Source organism: Solea senegalensis, linkage group LG11, assembly GCF_019176455.1.
Source record: "Solea senegalensis isolate Sse05_10M linkage group LG11, IFAPA_SoseM_1, whole genome shotgun sequence".
NCBI lineage: Eukaryota > Metazoa > Chordata > Actinopteri > Pleuronectiformes > Soleidae > Solea > Solea senegalensis.
This window is the reverse complement of record NC_058031.1, coordinates 9,828,321-9,847,730: the sequence shown is the minus strand read 5'-3', so window position 1 is coordinate 9,847,730 and position 19,410 is coordinate 9,828,321. Positions and strand designations below refer to the sequence as shown.

The window sequence follows — 19,410 nt, the reverse complement described above, 5'->3', positions numbered from 1 at the left end:
CATACTAAACTTTGACATTTTTCACAAATTTTGGACCACATACTAAACTATGACATTTTAGTGACTTTTTGGACGACATATTCAACTATGACATTTTTTTTCAAACTTTGTACGACACACTAACCTATGACATTTTTGTCAATGTTTGGAGCACATACTAAACCATGACATTTGGGTGACTTTTTGGACCACATACCAAACTATGACATTTGAATTTGACTTTTGGACGCGCACTAAACTGTGTCATTTTGTCAAATTGGCGGGACCACATACTTACCTATGACATTTGGGTGACTTTTTGGACCACATACTAAACTATGAAATTTTTGTAAAATTTTGGACCACATACTCAATTATGACATTTTTGTCAGATTTCGGACGACACACCAAACTATGACATTTTTGTAAATTTTTGGACGACATACTAAACTATGACATGTTGGACCACATACTAAACTATGACATTTTTGTCAAACTTTGGACGACATACTAAACTATGACATTTTTGTCAATTTTTGGACCACATACTAAACTATGACATTTTTGTCAACTTTTTGGACGACATACTAAACTATGACATTTGGGTGACTTTGGACGACATACTAAACTATGACATTTGGGTGACCTTTTGGACCACATACTAAACTATGACAATTATGACAAATTTTGGACGACATACCGAACTATGGCATTTTGGTGTCATTTAGGACATTCGGCTATAACAAGTCGTTTGTGTGGTGGTGTAGTGTTTAGTAGTTGTCAACAGTTTTCCTACTGAAAGAAAGTGCTGTGTTCGATTCCAGGTCTGGCATCATCTGTGGATGCCATGCCTTACTAAAACAGATTGTGGTTTTAAACACATGACATTTATGACAACAAAATGTCATAGTAGAGTACAACATGTAAACAAAATTTGATTTTGGACAACATACTTAACTATGACATTTTTGTCAAATTTTGGACGAATTTTTGCCTTACTTTTTGTGTTTTTAAACACATGACATTTTTGACACACCAAAATGTTATAGTATAGTACAACATGAAAAAACAATGTTTAGTAAGACATGGGAGACATACATACTCCACAGAGAAATATTGCGGACCTGGGATTAAACGACATACTAAACTGTGACTTTTTTGTCACATTTTTGGTCGACATACTAAACTATGAAATTTTAATGACTGCATTATAAAATCTGAAAACGTGGATTGAACTTTGTGGATTTAGACAAAGTGGTATTTTGGTGGAATCAATCTTTAAAACACCAAGTTTTAAAGCAGAGAGAGTGAGAGAGAGACTCACAAGCCCCTCCCCCCTCCCGATTCCCCCCCTAACCCTTCCATACACGTTTCTAACGCCTGCATTATGAAACCTGAAAATGTCTAAAAGGATGTGTGAGGGTTTTCTCAAAGCTCCAGGAGGAGTTAGGTGGCAAACTTTGGGAGGAAGAGGAATAATATCAAGTAGAAGAAACGGGGAAGAATAAAAAGAGATGCTTGAGCTGCAATTCATACTAGTGAATGCATACTTGTAGCAGCAGGCACTAAATATCACACAACATGTTTCAGGTTTGAAATAGTCTGAATATACACTTAACTCAAACAACCAAAACAAAGAACAATAGGAAAAGGTAAGCTGTCAGGTGCCTTCACACAAATGTTCCACATAGGTTGTGTGAAGCAGGCTTGTTAGTAACAACCCTTACGTCTGCATGTGTGCATGAAGCCACAAAACTTCCTGTTGGTGGTCAAAGTGAGTTCTAGAAAACCTAAGATACACTAAGGTGAATACGTTATGAAAATGATGACAACCAAGTGTTTGAAATGCCAGTGAGCTTACTGCTGAACATCTGCATTTACCAGTTATATAGTATCTATAATAGATATACCGTATGTTTTATCAGGCATTCACAATGACAATATGCACAAATGTGGAACTTTAAATGCTCTTTTGTCTCTGTTGGTAATTCAGACAAAGCCTCCATTTTTATCTGTTTCAACAAACAAGTCATCACAAAGCAATGAAACAATCACCCAGCAGTGCAACCCTTGAAATTACTGGAAGTAAGAGCAGAAAAACCCTGCTGATGCACCAAAGCTTTGTGGGTGGGGAGTATCAATGCAAGGCTGGTTGAAGCCTTTCCATTACGTAACATCAGCTCCTCCTGAAACACAGCAAATGCATACTACTGCACATATGAAGCCATGTCCTGATCAAGGTGAAGTACACACATGAACATATTGGTAAAAAAAAAAAAAACCCCGACCTTGATGTCAGGAACAGGAAACAGCTCACAGTAAATACTCACATCGTTTTAAAATGTGACAGTAACTGTGAAGGAGCAGAGTTTTAGAAATGTAACATTCATGTTCACATATCATGAAAACATTTGGAAGAATTGGAATGAGTGAATCCTTTTTTTCAAGCCGGTCAACAGATTTATTAGTGTATTTGGACTCTATTAGATTTTTTTTTTTTTAGCAATGCTATAATGACCATATATAATTATTTCTCAGTCTCCTCATTATAATACACTCTGGAAATACAGGAAATATTTATGTATTTTATAATGATATATATTATGTTATATAAATATTTGATTTGGCATCCAGCACTTGACCTAGCAGGAATTTGGACCAGCAAACCTCCAGTTACAAGCCCAATTCCCAATTCCCAGTTTAGTGTGACCTCCCCTTACATTTGAAAAATAACTTAAACCGTCATGACATGGAGTTAATTAATGTCATTGGTTAGCACACCTGTGCTAAGTTTATTCAAGATATGCTCAGCATTAAATACACTTCAAATTCAAATGGAACACATTTTAACTTGTTAATATGTAAGCTGTGATAACATGGTCATTAAATGGTAATAGGAGTACAAGTATGGCACCACCATCGCATTCTCAATCTAATTCCATGGCAATAGTGTGGTCAGATTACACTGAAATGGATGAGCATTTTTCAAGCTCAATTCAAGGTTTTTATACAGAAACTACCTCAGGTCTGTCCCTGCATTAAAGATAAGGTGAACACATTTAACCGCTAAACTAAAGATTGTGTATGGGAATGCCATGGTTATAACCAATTTTGATTCCATAGCATTTTCATGTGGCCTACAGTAAGTCTCATTACCAAGCTATTACATGGAGTTTATATTAGAAAAAAGAAGGTACTGTGAATGAATCACCCCTTACTGCCATATAATTACACACAATTAAACATAATTGCCAAAAAAATGACATTACTGATTGTTAATGTCAAGTGTTATTTATAGAACCAACCAAAGACCGCAGAATTTCACAGACTTTCGCACAGTATAGTATGTTTACATCTACTGCTCACCCCTGAGTGCTTGATTGCTGGAGTCCAGCGTCTGAATATAAAGGGTGTAGCTTGTGATGAAGCCCCTCTGCTGGTTCACAGGCAGCTCGTCCCAAAGGATCTGGATCCGCTTAGCCTCATGAAGCAGCACTGTTAAGTTGGGACCAGATGCTGGTTCTGAAAGAACGCATATACAGAGAGAGAGATGATGAGGGGCGTACTGTAAACATGAGGAGTTTCATTTTTTACATTTAAACGTGAGTAAAATGATGTGGGTGTGGCGACACACTGAGTCTTACTTTGCTCTTTGGAATAGATTAAAACAGATGATGGAGCAGTGACACCCCTGGTGGTCACAGCAAACAGAGACACATTATACCTCACACCTGCAGTCAGACCTGAAACACAGGGGGAAATGGATTCATTCATATAGTTTATTTGATAGGGACAATGTCAATTACCATAGTATTACTTCAGCCTGCCATGTACATGCTGTAGTAACTGATGGTTTGCACATAAAGTTTAGATTATATTATAGGTTATATTAGATTATATTGCAATATTCTAGTTACATGTGCCTATGTTTGGCCTCTAAAGAAAAAAAAATCACAACACTACCAGTAAAAACAATGTTTGAATTCAGTTTACAATTATGCTACACAAGAAAGAAAATCTAAAAAAGGGAAGATTTAAATGTTTCATATAGCCAAAGGAAACAGTTATATAACACTGTAACAAATACTCTCCACTAGAATCCACACAATACTCTACTTTGTTGTATATTTTGCATTGCGCTTCATTGTGATGTTTATGTTACATTTAAATCAACAGGTATTGTAACAATTAAAGTATCAACAAGAAATAATTCACCAGTTACCCACTAGAGGTCACTGTTTGATTTCAGGTGAAGCTCTTATGTCTGTCAAATACAACCCATTTGGTGCATAAAATGATATTGTTAGTAGTATTATTATTATATTATTATGTCATTTCCTCAACATATCCATTGTATTTATACAGGAGAATACTGCTAAATCATATATGACATAACTACTATGAAGTTGCAGTAAAAAGATAAAGAACAATTCCCCACAATTAAACACTATGAAAGTACATTATCTAGGGCACAATAACTTACTGTAATAACCAGTAATTCACTGTGAATGTAAAGTCAAATTTCAATTGATGTACTAAACCACAATTAAATTTATGTGCGTGTTATTTTTGCATAATTTATGTTTTGAATTCACTAATTATGCCAAAACTACGTTTTTTCTTCTATGGAGTGTTTTTTCATGACAGATTCTGTGCCAATGCTGGACCTGAACCCAAATCCCAAAACACAGTTTCTGCATATTTTGCATTTATTGTTCAAACTACATACTGAATAATTTGAATTTTTAAAATTTTTGCCTTATTTATCCTACACTTTGCCTCCATTTTGTTTCTATTTCTATTCTCGTGTACCTCTTATTACAGTTCGCTGCTATCCTTGGTGCTGCTGTGTCAATTTGATCAATACAAATACATCTTGTTATCTTAAAGGTCCAGTATGTAACTTTTTTGGTAGCCTTAGAAGACACCTTTTGTATGTACTGTAAGAAAAGGGCCTTGCTCGATGCCTCCACGTTTCTACAGCAGCCTGAACAGACACACCAGCCACAGAATGCATTTATAGTTTGAAAGATAGAAATAGAAAAAATAGAAAAAGGATTGAACTCATTCTTATACACTGGCCGTTTAAGTGTTCAGTACCTGTGATTGATGTGCTGTTTTGATTTTTCTCCACCTCTTGCCACCACAGCTTTGTTGCAGGAACACTTCTCCACTGTACCACATAGTGCAGGAGCACTTCTCCTCCAGATGTGGACCAGCTTTTGGTCTGAGGCCATGACCAGGAGACGTACACAGCACTGCCATTAGCGGCAGGAGCCGGCTGTCTCAGAACAGGGCCAACTTCACCTGAGTAGATAAAGTTTTGCACTTCATTGAGCTTTCTTTTCTTTAAGAGTTAAATTTCAATGATAGGTTTTACTTTCTGCATCAAATTATGTGTGTACCTGAGTGTCTGAGTGGCACATCAGCTGGTGGAGAAGATCCATATGAGGTAACAGCACTGATGCTCAGTGTCTGAACTGCTGCTGGTACCAGAACTGAAGAGTGGCATGAGGCCTCACGACAGGTCACTTCCTTTATCTGATCAGAAGCCAGAAAGATGTTGTACTGTTTCACCTCACCACTGTAGTCCTGTGGAGGTGGAGGCTGTGGGGAAAATGTGTCCATTTATTACTTAAAGGGATAGTTCTTTAAGTGTTTTTTAAGTGTGTTTGTTTGTGAAGCTGAAGGAGACTCTTGGATAAGAGGTGAAACACCTTCATACAGTAATTACTCACACTTGGTGGTGTTAAATGGTCTCTATTTATATAGTGCTTATCTAGTCTTGATGACCACTCAAAGTTGCTTTTCACTACAAATTCATAGATATATACATCTGCATCATGCATGCATACATGTGCAGCATATTTTCACACATGCTGTCTTGGCTAAGCACACATCAGCATGTAGATTAGTGGCGCCGGGAATTGAACCCACTCGTTCTACCACTGAGCCACCATGAGGCTAAACACTGAGCGGCAAAAAACACCCAGAGTGAATCTGGGGTTGGTCTTTGAGCTATAGTGTTCAGTGAACACTACTGGCTCTTCATATACTATTGTTTATATTATTTATATATTATTTTATTAATTATTATATACATATATATGTATTTATATACATAATATTATATTATAATGGTAGTGAGCATGCAAGGAGAGGCCACCTTTCTGTATTGCTGTGTTTATAAACACAAGCCTGTCATAATTCCTGCATACTCTGCCTTAAACATAATTTGAAATGTATAACTCGACCTCTAACTAAGGAGCAGAGCAGGCTTTCTGTTAGATAATCTACCGGAATAAATTACTTCTAATATTTAATGTACTTTAATAATAACAGTATTTGTAGGAGATAGAATCGAATGTAGAATAGATGCACTTTATTAATCAGTAATTTACACATTACCTTCCAAAAAACAGTCACATTCTGCTGGCTGTTGAACACCCTCCATACACTCAGACGCTGTGATGGACCTGGTGAAAAGTTTTGCCACAATATGAGGGTTGTGCGAGTCGACAAACTTGCACATTATCACAATCAGTACACCTTCTTTTGAGGTTAAGATTGTGAGCTCACCTTTTCCTGGAGTTCTCGCCAAAACAGATGAGCTCCATTTGCTGCATGGCAGCCTTTGGCTGGAGGTTGGCCCAGGTGTGAAGCTGGGAACAGTGATGTGGTTCACTCTGAATGTGGAATTACATGTCCTCACCTGGAACTCATACTCAGTGAGAGGTGTCAGGTCGCCCACTCTTATCAAAGTGTCACTGAGCTCTGTTTCCTCCCTGACATCCTGTAAAACATAAAGACGTCACACGTCTCCTACACAGTGTGAGATAACGGCTGATGCTGAGGATAACCACAGCTCTGTTGAGTTACCCAGGAGCTGTTATATGTGCAGAGCCTGACGTAGGGTTTGAGATGCACAGAGAGATCAGTGGTTTTCCATTGCAGCACCGCTGATATGGAGCCATTTTCAAACTCTACGTTTGTAATATGAGGGGTTTCTGGTATCACTGCAACAGCAAAGACAAACACAGTGTAATGAGTTCACAGACCAAAGTTACCACAGTCAAATTTTCAGGCGGACTTAGTCAAGCAGTGACAAACAACGAGGCTGCGTCAGGGTGACTCACTTCTCAGGAAATGCCTGAATGATAATGAGTGTGGATGAACATTCATGCTTACCTATCTCCTTTACACACAAGATGAATGGATTAGACTGTGACACTCCAAAGTGGTTGTATGCCGTGATGATCAATTGGTATTTCTTGGTTTTATCTACAATTCCTCGTGGGATTTTTATTTCTTCGGCATTCTGGATCTGATCCAAATATATCTGGGTCCCATTTTCTCTGAAAATGTGTTAAAAAAAATAATAAGTGGTTATGAAAAGTGTTTATTGTCCTGTAGGATAAAACCACCGCTGCTTGACCTCAGAATAAGAGCAAACCTGTTGACTGATATGTTGTAGGTTGTCGGGAGGTATGTTTTCTGACCGCTCTTCCACAAGCAGCCTATAAAGTCTGAGCTTCTTGTCACTTCACAGATAATGTCTTCAGGTTTATCTGGAGGAACTTGTAGAGAAGAAGACAGAAAATAAGTTGAAACATCTGAGCTCATCTTGAAAAGCGTTTTGTGGAATTTCCAGAGACAATTCACTCATTACATTATCTGCTGTTTTTATATCATTTGCGAGCAACAGGGGGAGCTGGAGCCAGCTGATACTGGAGAGACAGAGAGACAAACAACCATTCACACTCACATTCAAACCTATGGACAATTTAGAGACAACGGTCGAGAATGATCTTAAGACATAACATGATGTGTCACATGAGATGTGTTATGTTAAATCGAAATACTGGCCAGTGTATCACAGAATAAATGTTAATTTGGTAAACACTCTAAATTGCCCATAAGAGTGACTGTGAGAGTGGATGGATTTTTGTCTCTATGTGTCCCTGCGAAGAACTGACGACCTGTCCAGGACGTCTTACCCCACCTTTTGCCCTATGTCAGCTGGGATTGGCCCCAGCAGCCCCGCGACCCTCATGTTGAGGATAAAGCGGTAGACGGTGGATTGGTTTAACGGTTTAAACACATGGGAATGCGAGCAGAGTGAGTTCTGATTTGTACACCTGCACCTGCGTTAATGTAAAGCCACTTGTGACTGTATAAAGAAAGACATTGCTATTAAGGATGTATAATATTTCAGAGTCAAGTGTACATACGGCCGCCATGTAGGTCCAGTCCAGTGACAATCTTCGTGCTCTGAACACCTCTCAGCTTACAGACCACGAAAGACTGTGGCATGTGGACGTTGGGCAGATAAAACTTGGCCAGGTTGCAGTTGACTTCCTTCCTGTCCTTGACAGTCACCCCGTTCAGGTCCAGGGATATTTTGTAACTGCATGTGAGGAACAAAACATTTGCATTTTACAAAAGAGACTGCATTGTTTGGATACACAGGGCGCTTTTTGTGTTGTATTATGTTGTATTTCTACCATTCCTACCTCCGCTTACATTCGCGGACGTGGCAGTACACTGTCAGGTTTGATCCCAGAAGGAAGTAGGGAGAGGGGTCTACTGTCACAGTGCCACCTTTATTGATAAACTGGGAGCCAGCAGGGAGCAGAGGGTAAACTGTCCAGAAAACACAAACATAAAGAGATTTCACAGCAGCAGTAGTGTCACTGGAGGCTGACAGTCATGCTTGGTTTTAAAAGTGAGATTTATACTAGCCGTAAAGTAAATCTCATTGATGTTATCTCCTCTCTTCTCAATGCCATGATAAAAACCCCATTTCCACACACTTGAATTGTGAACTATGAATCACTTTTATATCAACCATTATCAATAGACTTAAGTATCGGGGAAGGATCTTTAGTGATTTCAGTGACACACAAAAGGCGGGGGAAACCTGGTCTTAAATAAAAGCGAGCACAGGTGGTGGCGCACCACTTTGAAATCAGTGACAGTCAGTAACTGATTAGTTAGTGAAAAAGATTTCCGGGAGTCACGGGCAGACCCTGCTGCTGAATTTGTGTGAACACTGGAATTACAAGAGAAACCGTTAGGTCGTCGTCATCTTCTGGAGTTAGCTGTCGGCGACTCAAGCAAGTCCAGTCACCTAACTACAGAAAAGGAAAAAAAACACAATCTGCTGCTCCATCGAGGTATCCTACCTGCAACTGTAATTACATACAAGAGGAAGCCATGTATCAGTGATGTGCAGAAATACTGCATGAGTGATCTGCATATATGTAAAGGTCCCAAGATAATGTCTTGCCTGTGTCAACAGTCCAGATCTATCTCCTGTTGAAAATGTATGGTATAAAAGGGAGAAGCAGACTTCAGAATCAGAAGTCCAGTATCGACCCAGTGTGTTGTCAGCTTCAATTTCTGAATTTACCAAATACAGTTTACAGTCTTTTCTTGTTGGGTGTCTTTTGCCTCTTTAACAAAGGTTCAAGTGAATTAACAAATAATAGATTTTCGTTTTTATTTATTGTTTTTTGAAAATTGCCCACATTTCTAGTAACACAGTTACTGTATTAGTTTTCTGTAAGCATCCATTACTGGTAAACCAAGAAATGTCTCAGGAAACGTTTTCCATGATTATTTGTTTTTAAATAAACACAATAATTAAGACACCTTCTCTCACACATGAGGTCAGAGCTTAAAAGGCAAAACATCAACAGCTTATTACACCATTTTCCCAGGAACTGAACTGCACCAGACAGAAAAAGGCCCGATTATTATACGGTGGATGAGCAGATGAGGTACTCACGCAGGATATAAAGGATGAGCAGAGGTAGGATTATGCATCTCGATGTAGTTGAGGAGATTGAGAGTTTCATCTCAGCTCATCTTTGTTTTTTTTTCCCCACTCTGGACCAAACAGCAGCTGTTAAAACAGAAGTTCATTTACATTTACTTACTAAATATTCAGTGCTGAATCCTTTTCTGAGGACTACGCTTGAAAACTCACCTCAGACATGTGTGCAGAAGAGACGATGTGTCGTAAAACATGTGGAGGAAACAGCGTTTCTTCAAGTCTGAATGAGTAGTTGATAAGAAGACGCAGCAGCTCCAGTCATAACGGCCTTGATTTACATGTTCAGATAAAACTTTGCATATCAAGATAAGATTTTATTAGTAGCTCTCCTGAGATGACTTGCTCTGTATGATGCGTGTGACTGAAGTGATTTCTGTTCAGCAACATTTAAGGGGTTGGTGACCTAGTTTAGTGGTTTTTTGGCAAAGGCAAAAACTTTGAACTGTATTTCAGAGCTTTTATGTCCTACTTCAGTTGCCTGTTTTTCATCACCACAAACGTTCTGTTGACTTCATCACATCACTTTGCTTCCATTAAATGTGCTGCTGCTAGCACATAATTCCATCGTCAAATGAACATAAAACATGTGAAACTCTTTTCTAAAATAAAGATGCTGACTATAACTTCACAGCATTTTTTTTCACAGTTTCTTCCAAAAGACAAAGGTTCACACACCATGAACCCATGAAACACATCATCAAAAACATTAACACAGCTGGTGTGTCTAATCTAAATGAATGTAGAATTATCTTGGGTAAAACAAACTTACATTTTTGGCTTGATAACCATGTCGCTCACACTTAGAGACAACTGTGTAACTGAGGAAAGACGAGGACAGACTGAGACATTATCTATCTCACTTGTTTTCTGTATTTTTCCATCTCTTCTTTCAAAATGGTTGCTGGAAAAAAACCAGAAGCATATTCATGTAGAGATAAAAGAGACCTCAAGCCTGAGGTTTGCTAATTTTCAGAACTACTACATTTAAAAATGTCAAATGTTCACATTGAGGAAAATGGCTTCAAAGGGGAAAAACCAAACTATGTGTGTGTTAAATATACAGGTCAATGTTGTGAGTGTGAATGAAGGCAAAGATTGTAAAAACAAATTTAAAGGCAGGGGAGTTTATTGGAGATGCGAAAACTAAACAGCTGGATTTACAACAACATTGACACCAGCAGCATGGCATTCTGTTGTTTTTCTCATCCGTCACACCTCAGACCAAAACCACAGTGTGAACAGAACACACAGAGGTCTGAGAAACAAGCATGAGCTAAAATATCACAGGGAGTTATTTATAAACACATCAGGCTCTCCTATAGAAATCAAACATAGATAGTTAACATTAATTTAACTGGAATGCTGATTCTTCCAATTAATAACAATACTGGCTTATTTAAAAAAGGCATCCTGATTGAGAGGAAGAGAAAACACTTTAACTTCACTTAAACCTCACAAAAATACAGCCCTGGTTATTTGTTTAAAGTCCCATGAATTGAAGCCTGCAGCCATTCACGATTTATGCATGATTTATAGAAAAGATTCTTGTTATCACTTTAAAATGTTCACTAAAAATAGTATTATGATTACTTTTTAAGTTATTTCATTGCGTTTAAAACCAATTATTAGATTTTTTAATATGATTATCGCAATAATATTGGAAACTGCAAATACATTTTTCATATCTAGGTTAAGACACTTATCGCAGAACAGCACAGAGGCGGTAAGGTTTGGGGCAGTGAGTGGCCCCCAACTTGTAATCCAGACTGGGCTGCTCTCCAGGAACTGGTGAGAAGGAAAACCTCTGAAGGAGAGAGGTGAAGAAGAGGAATAACTCCATCCTGGCCAGCTGTTCCCCAAGACACACACGCTTACCTGAGAAGATACGACACATCTTATAAGTTTGAGTTGCAGAATATAAAATGGATTCAATATGGACATCCTACAGATGAGACATAGACACTAATACTCTCTCTCAAGTGTCTTACCGATGATGTAAAAATTCTCTAAATTCTCTTCCCTAAACCTCTGCGTTACAATGAGGTGTAATTACTCACTAACCTGCCGAAAAGGGGAGGAAGGCATCTCTCTTCCTAAATTTACCATCCTGGTCCAGAAAGTGTTGAGGGTTGAAGGTGTGTGGTGTTTCCCACATGGACTCATCATGCAGGACTGAGTTGAGTGCAGGTAAGATCATGGTACCCTTCAAAAGAATCAACCTGTCAGTTAGATCAGAATCAGAAGATCCCATCCCTACTAAACTATTTAAAGATGTGTTCCCTTTGATTAACAGCTCTATATTAAATCAGATGAATTTATCCGTATTAACTGAATATGTGCACCAAAGTTTTTAAGTAGCAGTTATTAAACCCCTTGAGCAACCCTTGACGCAGATGTTTTAGCTAATTACCAACCTATATCATATCTTCCCTTCATTTCTAAAATCATAGATAAGGCAGTTGCTAATCAATTGTAATGGGCTGTTTGACAATTTCCAATCAGGTTTTAGATTACATCATAGCACAGAAACAGTACTAGTTAAAGTTAGTAATGATTATGATATTCTATTGCAGAGACTGGAGCAGACTCTTTGGATCATGGGTACTGCCTTCTGCTGGTTTATATCATACTTATCTGACAGATTCCAGTTTGGTAATGTGAATGATAATGCCTCATTGCAAACAAAAGTTAATTGTGGAGTTCCACAGGGCTTATTGCTCGGACCTATACTTTTTACCTTATATATCCTTCCTTTAGGGCACTTTATTAGAAAGCATAGCATACACTTTCAATGTTATGCAGATGGCACACAGCTTTATTTATCAATGAGGCTGGATGAAATAAATTTCAGTTTATGAGATATGCACCACTACAGGCTGGACGCAGCTGTCTGCTGTCAAGAACACAGGAGTAAGATGTCACTTCTTGCACATGTGAATGCCAATGGAGAAGATGCATGCATTTTGTAACACTATGTGGCGCTAGAGAGCCTGCACCAAACATTTGCATTTGTCTTGTGTCATATTTTTTTGGACTGTGATTGTTTCAAGAAGCTTACTTGCTGTTGCCACCAGGTGGTGGTATAAATTGAACAGTTGCCACAGCTTCCTGTTCCATGGTGAAACATTCACTGCATTTCCATGAACATTTCCAAGCCAAAAAGGTTTGCAAAAGAACATCACAGATGTCTTTAAAGGTGTAACCTGATAGATTAAGATTAGACTTTATTAAAGGGCCAGTGTGTAATTTGTCAGGAAGTTGAGCAGTGAAATCATCCCCACTCCTCAGGTGAGTGAGCTGCTTGATTTGGTTGTAGGTGGCACAATAAATAATTTAAAATGAATACAATCAGGCCAACAGGACAATAAAGTGTTTTAAGCTCAGTGTTGACTGAACTGCTGTTAGAAAAGAAAGTAAAATAAAATGTGAGGCCAAAATGAACAGGGTCTCTCAAAACAGGACACAACACAAATGCAAGCCTTCAAATGAACTTCAAATCAAACTGAAAATTGTCTTTTCAAAAGTCTGGATTGCAGGTAACACTGATAAGAACATCTTCCAGTGCTTTTCTAGGTAAATTAGCAAATGCATTTCTAAAATCTCAATATTTAACAGAGACGTCTGATGTATTTAGAGCTGGAAAACAGCGATGGTGAGACGAATCACAACCCGTTCAGCTGTATTTTAATTCAGCGACTGTGTCAGAGAGAGTCTGATCTCAAGTCATGCAGGAAGTACTGAACTAATCTTTTTAATGAACAGATTCTAATGATTCAGTACACTGAAAAAAACTGCTTTGCCCATCTCTAGTTTGTGTGTTTGTGTTGCATTTAAAACAATGTCACACTATTTTTGTGCAGCCGTGGTACGATGACCCTGCCCACATACTATAGTAATGGAAAACCAAACAGTGGAAAAGCGCCATTAGAGAAAAATGCTGATAAAGCATTATGTACCTTCGGGATTGTGTATTTGTCAAGTGTGGTTTCCTTGTTTGCCATGTGGGCAAGATTGAGGGGGAGGATGTTTCCCATTCTCTGGATCTCATGGATGACTGCATCAGTGTAAGGCATTTTCTCTCTGTCAGTCATGGAGGGCTGTCTGGATGAACCAACCACCGCATCTAATTCAGCCTGGACTTTCTCTGCAAATAGGAAACAATAACACGGAGGGGAAGGAGCAGAGGGGTGGATTATCATGCAAAACATGCCACACACTGTGTCTCATTCATTTCAAAGACAAACCTTTGAGGCAAAAACCTAAGTCAAGATGTTTTCAAAACAAGTACAGTGCCATCCAAAAGTATTGGAACAGTGAGGTCACTTCCTTTATTTTTGCCATAGACTGAAAACATTTGGGTTTGACATCAAAAGATGAACATAAGACAAAAGATGACCATTTCAGTTTTTACTTCCAGGTGTTTACATCTGGATCTGATACACAACTTGGAAGATAGCACCTTTTGTTTGAACCCACCCCATTTTGCATTTATACGAGTTCATACACTCACACGCCACACATGACACAAGTGATAAAAGTCACCGCACATAAATTGTTAATCGATGAAACAAAGGCAAACTGGTCTGCAACACATTAGTTTTAACCTGAAAAAAGTGGTTTGGGGGTTTAGTTGCTCTTAAATCACAACACACTTGATGTGATCAGAGTGGGTGCATCAACATCTCTATTTTGCCGTTTATCCACATCACAGTCGATGTTCTTCCTCTTACTCAAACCATCACAACTAAAAGCCTGACTTCCAACCCCCAGTCCTCACCTAACCCTGAAAACCAGAACATTTCAATCCTCACAGTGGAGGCTTGGAACCACAATCAGCCCGAATCACTATAGAAAGACACACACACACACACACACATATGCACCTTGTATGTGAGGGTAGTAGATCATGAACAGCAGTCCCCACTGTAAAGTAGTGGATGTAGTTTCTGTTCCGGCAACAAACAGGTCCAGAGTACAATACCACAGATTTTTAAGATCAAAACCAGATTCCTTGTCTTCCTTCTATCAGTGACAGAAAGAGAAAGTAAAGAAGATGAGTCGACACGTGGCAAACTGTGTCAGAAAAAACAAACAAGAATTTCTCACCTCTCCCATTTCTATGAGGAAGGAGTCGATGTAATCTCTTGGTGAGGATGGGTCAAGGTTTTCTCTGTGTTCTGTGATCTTCCTTGCAACATAAGCAATAAGTCTATCTGTCAGAGTAAATGTCCTCCTGTGAGGTCCAGGCAGCCACCTCATGAGCCAGGGCACTGAGTTGTAAATCTACAGAGCAAAAGGAAAAAGTACCAGCTCATCGAGTCTGAGAACAATTATACATTTGAACACACGCACAGCCGGAGGCAACAGTGAACATACATTTGTTTGCCGTCACTGACAACACAATGTAGCTACCAGCAGGGACACAAGGAAAAGCATATTTTAGCCATTTAAAGGCTCACCTGATAAAATCTATGTCTGTAACGGAAGTTTGTAACCTGCTCAATCTACCACACCACAATGTCCATCAACATTTTTAGCTTGTGGTGACACAGTGTTTCTGCTGCTGCCTGTGTTTGGTAAGTTTGTGTCACTTAGGTAAATCATTAGGTAAATCTGAGTTCAGGACACCCACACAAACTATATGTAACACATTTGATCTTACTGATGACACCAATGGATGAACAAATATGTCAAGACGGAAAATCGCTGATTTTTCTACCAACTTTGGTGCATGAGTGTGAGGGGGGTTTTTCTCCAGGTTCTCCGGCTCCTTCCCACGGTCCAAAAACGCAATATGGGAAATTAGGTAAATTGGACACTCTTAGGAGTGAAAGTGGATGGTTGTTTGTCTCCATATGTGTCCCTGTGATGGACTGACGATCTTTCCAGGGTGTGACCCCGCCTTTTGCCCTATGTGAGCTGAGACTGGCACAGCCCCCATTGTTAATGGAGAAGTCTCACCTGTGCCCACACAGATCCCTCTAAGTACAGTAGCTCATTGAAGTCCTGAAGTATAGACTGGTACTGTTCGTCACTGTACTCAAACCGACTCCCAAACACCAAGCAGCAGATGATGTTTGACACTGCACTGTTTATCAATGTCTGGGGATTAAAAGGCTTTCCTGTAAAAGAAGACAAAAAAACACCAATAAGACACACAGACACTGTAGCTACTAATTAATGTCATTCTATACTTTTGCTATTAGTATTATACTATTTTCTTGACTGTGAAGTATATTGGATGACTGTTTGCTTGTTTATTTTAACAATAAAAAAATTTTTCCACATACTAACAGGCATATTGTGAATACTTTACTACAACAAACATAATTTAAAATGATGATTTCCCTCATAATCTTGACCGTAAGGCCTAAAATAAAATTATGTTTTCAACGATTCTGACTACACAGATGTGCCTGATGTCAATGTTTCCTCTGTTATGTCAGTGCGAGTTTGAGAAAAAGAGAGACGAACAAGAATAAGGAGAATCTGATTGAATCAAAGCTCTACTGGTCTCTAATCCATCCTCAGAACAGACTGTGTTCATGCATGCTCAGGAATGCATCCTCAAACCACCGCCCAAATATGTTTTTTGAAAACTGGAGCTGACAAGTTGGTATGTGCAACTGTGTTGCAGCGTTGGATGGAACAAGAGTTTGCACATGATCAAGTAGCATACTGTATCGATATTGTAATGAGCTGAGTTAATGTGTTTCTGTTATGAGTTCATCAGTTATGCAAATGGTTACAGCTGTTTTGTGTTGCGCACTATTGTGATTCGGTGGAGACCTGTTGTGGTGGGACTGTCTCGCGAGAGAGGGTGAGACAATGCGAGGTGGATGTTGTTGCTCTGGAATGTTGTTGTGGTTGCTAAAATGTACGGCGTGGTCGTGGCCAAAAGCGACCGGAGTTAATCTATGTTTTGCTGCAAATAAATGCACAGAGCAGTAATCGCCTCCTTATTTAACGCTGCTCCTTATGCAGCTGGGGTGAGCGTTACAAAATAATGGTCCTTTTCCACTATACAGTCAGAAGGGGTTGTGATGTGACTTGTCACTCATGATTGCTGCTTTCAGTGCTGTCGCTAAATACATCAGACTCCTCTGTTAAATGTTGAGATTTTAGACATTTCCATGGTAAACGTTGGAGATTAATGCATCTTTTCAGGATTTTTTTAAGTCTTTTTAATTGATCTACACTTCGGCATTGTTCAGTTTGATTCTTGTGTCGAACGTCGCACTCATGACTTTTCCACTGACGACACTCTCTGACTAATCATTAGCCGACAGTCTGTCAACGTGACATTTAGATTCGTTTGCTTTTCCATTGGCGATAGTACTTGTATACTATCGCCAAAGGAAAAGCAAAAAAAAACAAAAACGTGCAGAGTCAAGTCGTGCTGGAACTGTGTAGTGGAAAAGCGCCATGAGAAGCACAATTTTGTTGTGTCTCAGTGAAAAATAAGATTTGTTTAGTGCCTTGCTGAACTGCAATAGCCTCATTTAGGTATTGGCTCTCCTGTTGGATGGACGGCTCCAGTGTCTTCTTGCCCAGACCAAAGTTTTTAAGAGTGTGAAGGGCAAATCTCCTCTGCTGCTTCCACACATACCCATTTGATATCACAAGCCCTTTGGAGACACAAAAACAGCATAAAAAATCACATGTAACTGAAACTGAATATAATAACTACTTAATGGTGTCAGCTTGATACTACCGTGTTAATTAATTATTAACAGGGAACAGTTTAAACCAAGTCACACACTACCTTGATTCCCAACCAAATCATGAAAAAGCGGTATAGATGGACGATCTGTGAAGTCCTCTCCTTTTTGGACCAGGGCTTCTCTGACAAGTTTGTAGCCATTAAGGACCACGATCCTTCCACCAAAGATGCGAAGGCTGAAAATGTTTCCATATTCCTGAGCAAACTGAAGACAGACAGCTCATTTCATTTTGGTGGTATTTCATAAAGTCCACTGGACTTGTATCTAGATGTTCAGTAATGTAAAATGTAATATCTCATCAATGAAATATTACATTTCTGCATTTGGAAATTAATTTATTTATGTTTTATTTTTTATTTAAATAAAAAATACAACATATTTTATTTGGAAATTAACTTGAAAATTAATTTATTTCTATGTTTTATTTTTTATTTAAATAAAAAAATAAACATATAAATAAATTAATTTCCAAATGCAGAAATGTAATATTTCATTGATGAGAAAGCTAGCATTATTTTAAAAGACATACACAGGGCTGAGTAAAACAGCCGTTAAGGATGTTTTTGTTGTTGCTTTGATTTCTATGTCTATATTTGTCTTTTTACAGCCTCGGACATTTGATCTAACTGTCTTTTTTTCAACTATTATTTGATATTGAGCCTACCTCAGTGAGCTGTAGGTGAATTCTGGACGGCGTGATGCGGAGAAGGTCGCCTATGACAGGCAGCGACCACGGTCCTGGAGGAAAGTTCGACGGCGCTTTGTTCTTCACAACATCCGCCAAAAGCAGAAAAACACACACAAAAATGAAGACACTCCAGCCGTCTATCCACTCCAGACCCAGGACGCCGAGTATCGCATCCATTTGTTCACTTCGTTCCGTAAATGTATCTGGACCACAAACAGAGCTCAGGCTTATATAACTTCCTTCTTCCAGAATTTCAAAGTAAAACTTTTTCCAGAATTTCAAAGTAAAACTCTTTGTGAGGTAAAGATAATTTACAAGTTGTAAATTACAACTATGATGTATTTACAGTGTTATCCTGCATATTCCTGATTACTGACAGTACTGTGTAGGCAGCTATAGCAGACAGCTGCACGTGTTCAAGCTCCTGCCTTGTTTTTCACTTACAACATGACTAACAAATTGATCCCAAAAGGAAAATAATGTTATGTAATAATTCCTGTGAAGAACCCTTTGCCCTAGTCTCCTCCAATCTTCAGCTTTGTTTACTAAGATAAGATTTTATTAGTAGCACTCCTGAGATGACTCCTGAGATGACTGAAGTGATTTCTGTTGTGCAACATTTAAGGGGTTGGTGACCCTGTTTTTTGGCAAAGGCAGAAGCTTTGAACTGTATTTGAGACCTTTAATGTCCTACTTCAGTTGCCTGTTTTTCATCACCAATAAATCAACAATAAAGATGCTGACTGTAACTTCACAGCATTTTTGCTGGTGCTGACACTTTTCTCACAGTTTCTTCCAATAATTTCAAATGTGCAGATGCAGTAAATGAGGTTCACACACCATGAATTCATGAACCACATCATCAAAAAAATTAACATAGCTGATGTGTCTAATCTAAATGAATGTAGAATTATCTTGGGTACAACCAACTTACATTTTTGGCTTGATAACCATGTCGCTCACAATTACAGACAACTGTGTCTGAGGAAAGACGAGGACAGACTGAGACATTATCTATCTCACTTGTTTTCTATCTCTTCTTTCAAAATGGTTACTGTAAAAAACTCAGAAGCATATTCATGTAGAGATAAAAGAGGTTTGAGGTTGAGGTTTGTTCATTTTCAGAACTGCTCTGCCTTCATTCAAAAATGTCAAATGTTCACATTGAGGAAAATGGCTTC

The 19,410-nt window shown here is 38.7% G+C and overlaps 2 protein-coding genes across 4 annotated transcripts; both read right to left on the bottom strand.

The window, feature by feature from the left end:
* Nucleotides 1-3,271: 3,271 nt before the first annotated feature.
* On the bottom strand, nt 3,272-10,648 carry LOC122777582 (interleukin-12 receptor subunit beta-2-like). 3 transcript variants are annotated; one of them, XM_044038908.1, is made up of 14 exons: nt 10,587-10,648; nt 9,971-10,037; nt 9,770-9,886; nt 8,493-8,622; nt 8,211-8,386; nt 7,433-7,556; nt 7,168-7,334; nt 6,859-6,995; nt 6,559-6,772; nt 6,388-6,455; nt 5,385-5,586; nt 5,080-5,286; nt 3,624-3,722; nt 3,272-3,501 (listed from the first exon to the last, which is right to left on the bottom strand). In XM_044038908.1, the coding sequence occupies exons 3-14, from the start codon at nt 9,837-9,839 to the stop codon at nt 3,335-3,337; spliced, it is 1,761 nt and encodes a 586-aa protein (XP_043894843.1). In that variant the 5' UTR covers nt 9,840-9,886; nt 9,971-10,037; nt 10,587-10,648; the 3' UTR covers nt 3,272-3,334. The 3 variants fall into 3 exon arrangements, with proteins under 3 accessions (XP_043894843.1, XP_043894841.1, XP_043894844.1); XM_044038906.1 differs by having other exon boundaries at nt 9,971-10,109; nt 10,587-10,628; XM_044038909.1 differs by lacking the exon at nt 10,587-10,648 and having other exon boundaries at nt 5,385-5,520; nt 9,971-10,183.
* A 277-nt stretch (nt 10,649-10,925) lies between these two features.
* On the bottom strand, nt 10,926-18,684 carry LOC122777824 (cytochrome P450 2J4-like). Its single transcript, XM_044039310.1, has 9 exons — nt 18,206-18,684; nt 17,583-17,745; nt 17,296-17,445; nt 15,779-15,939; nt 14,924-15,100; nt 14,701-14,839; nt 13,774-13,961; nt 11,879-12,020; nt 10,926-11,692 (listed from the first exon to the last, which is right to left on the bottom strand). Exons 1-9 carry the CDS (start codon nt 18,404-18,406, stop codon nt 11,517-11,519), a joined length of 1,497 nt encoding a protein of 498 aa, XP_043895245.1. The 5' UTR covers nt 18,407-18,684; the 3' UTR covers nt 10,926-11,516.
* Nucleotides 18,685-19,410: the final 726 nt, after the last annotated feature.

Bases quoted from the DNA above. Each gene is read 5' to 3' on its own strand.
- LOC122777824 (XM_044039310.1), bottom strand. From the start codon at position 18,406: ATGGATGCGATACTCGGCGTCCTGGGTCTGGAGTGGATAGACGGCTGG. The intron at 12,021-13,773 runs GTACATAATGCT...ATTCTTTTGAAG, and splicing joins ACAAATACACAATCCCGAAG to GGTACCATGATCTTACCTGC. The intron at 11,693-11,878 runs GTTAGTGAGTAA...GTATCTTCTCAG, and splicing joins CTTCCTCCCCTTTTCGGCAG to GTAAGCGTGTGTGTCTTGGG.
- LOC122777582 (XM_044038908.1), bottom strand. From the start codon at position 9,839: ATGAAACTCTCAATCTCCTCAACTACATCGAGATGCATAATCCTACCT. The intron at 7,557-8,210 runs GTATGTACACTT...CTTCTCTACAAG, and splicing joins ACTGGACCTACATGGCGGCC to TTCCTCCAGATAAACCTGAA. The intron at 5,287-5,384 runs GTACACACATAA...TTATCTACTCAG, and splicing joins TGTGCCACTCAGACACTCAG to GTGAAGTTGGCCCTGTTCTG.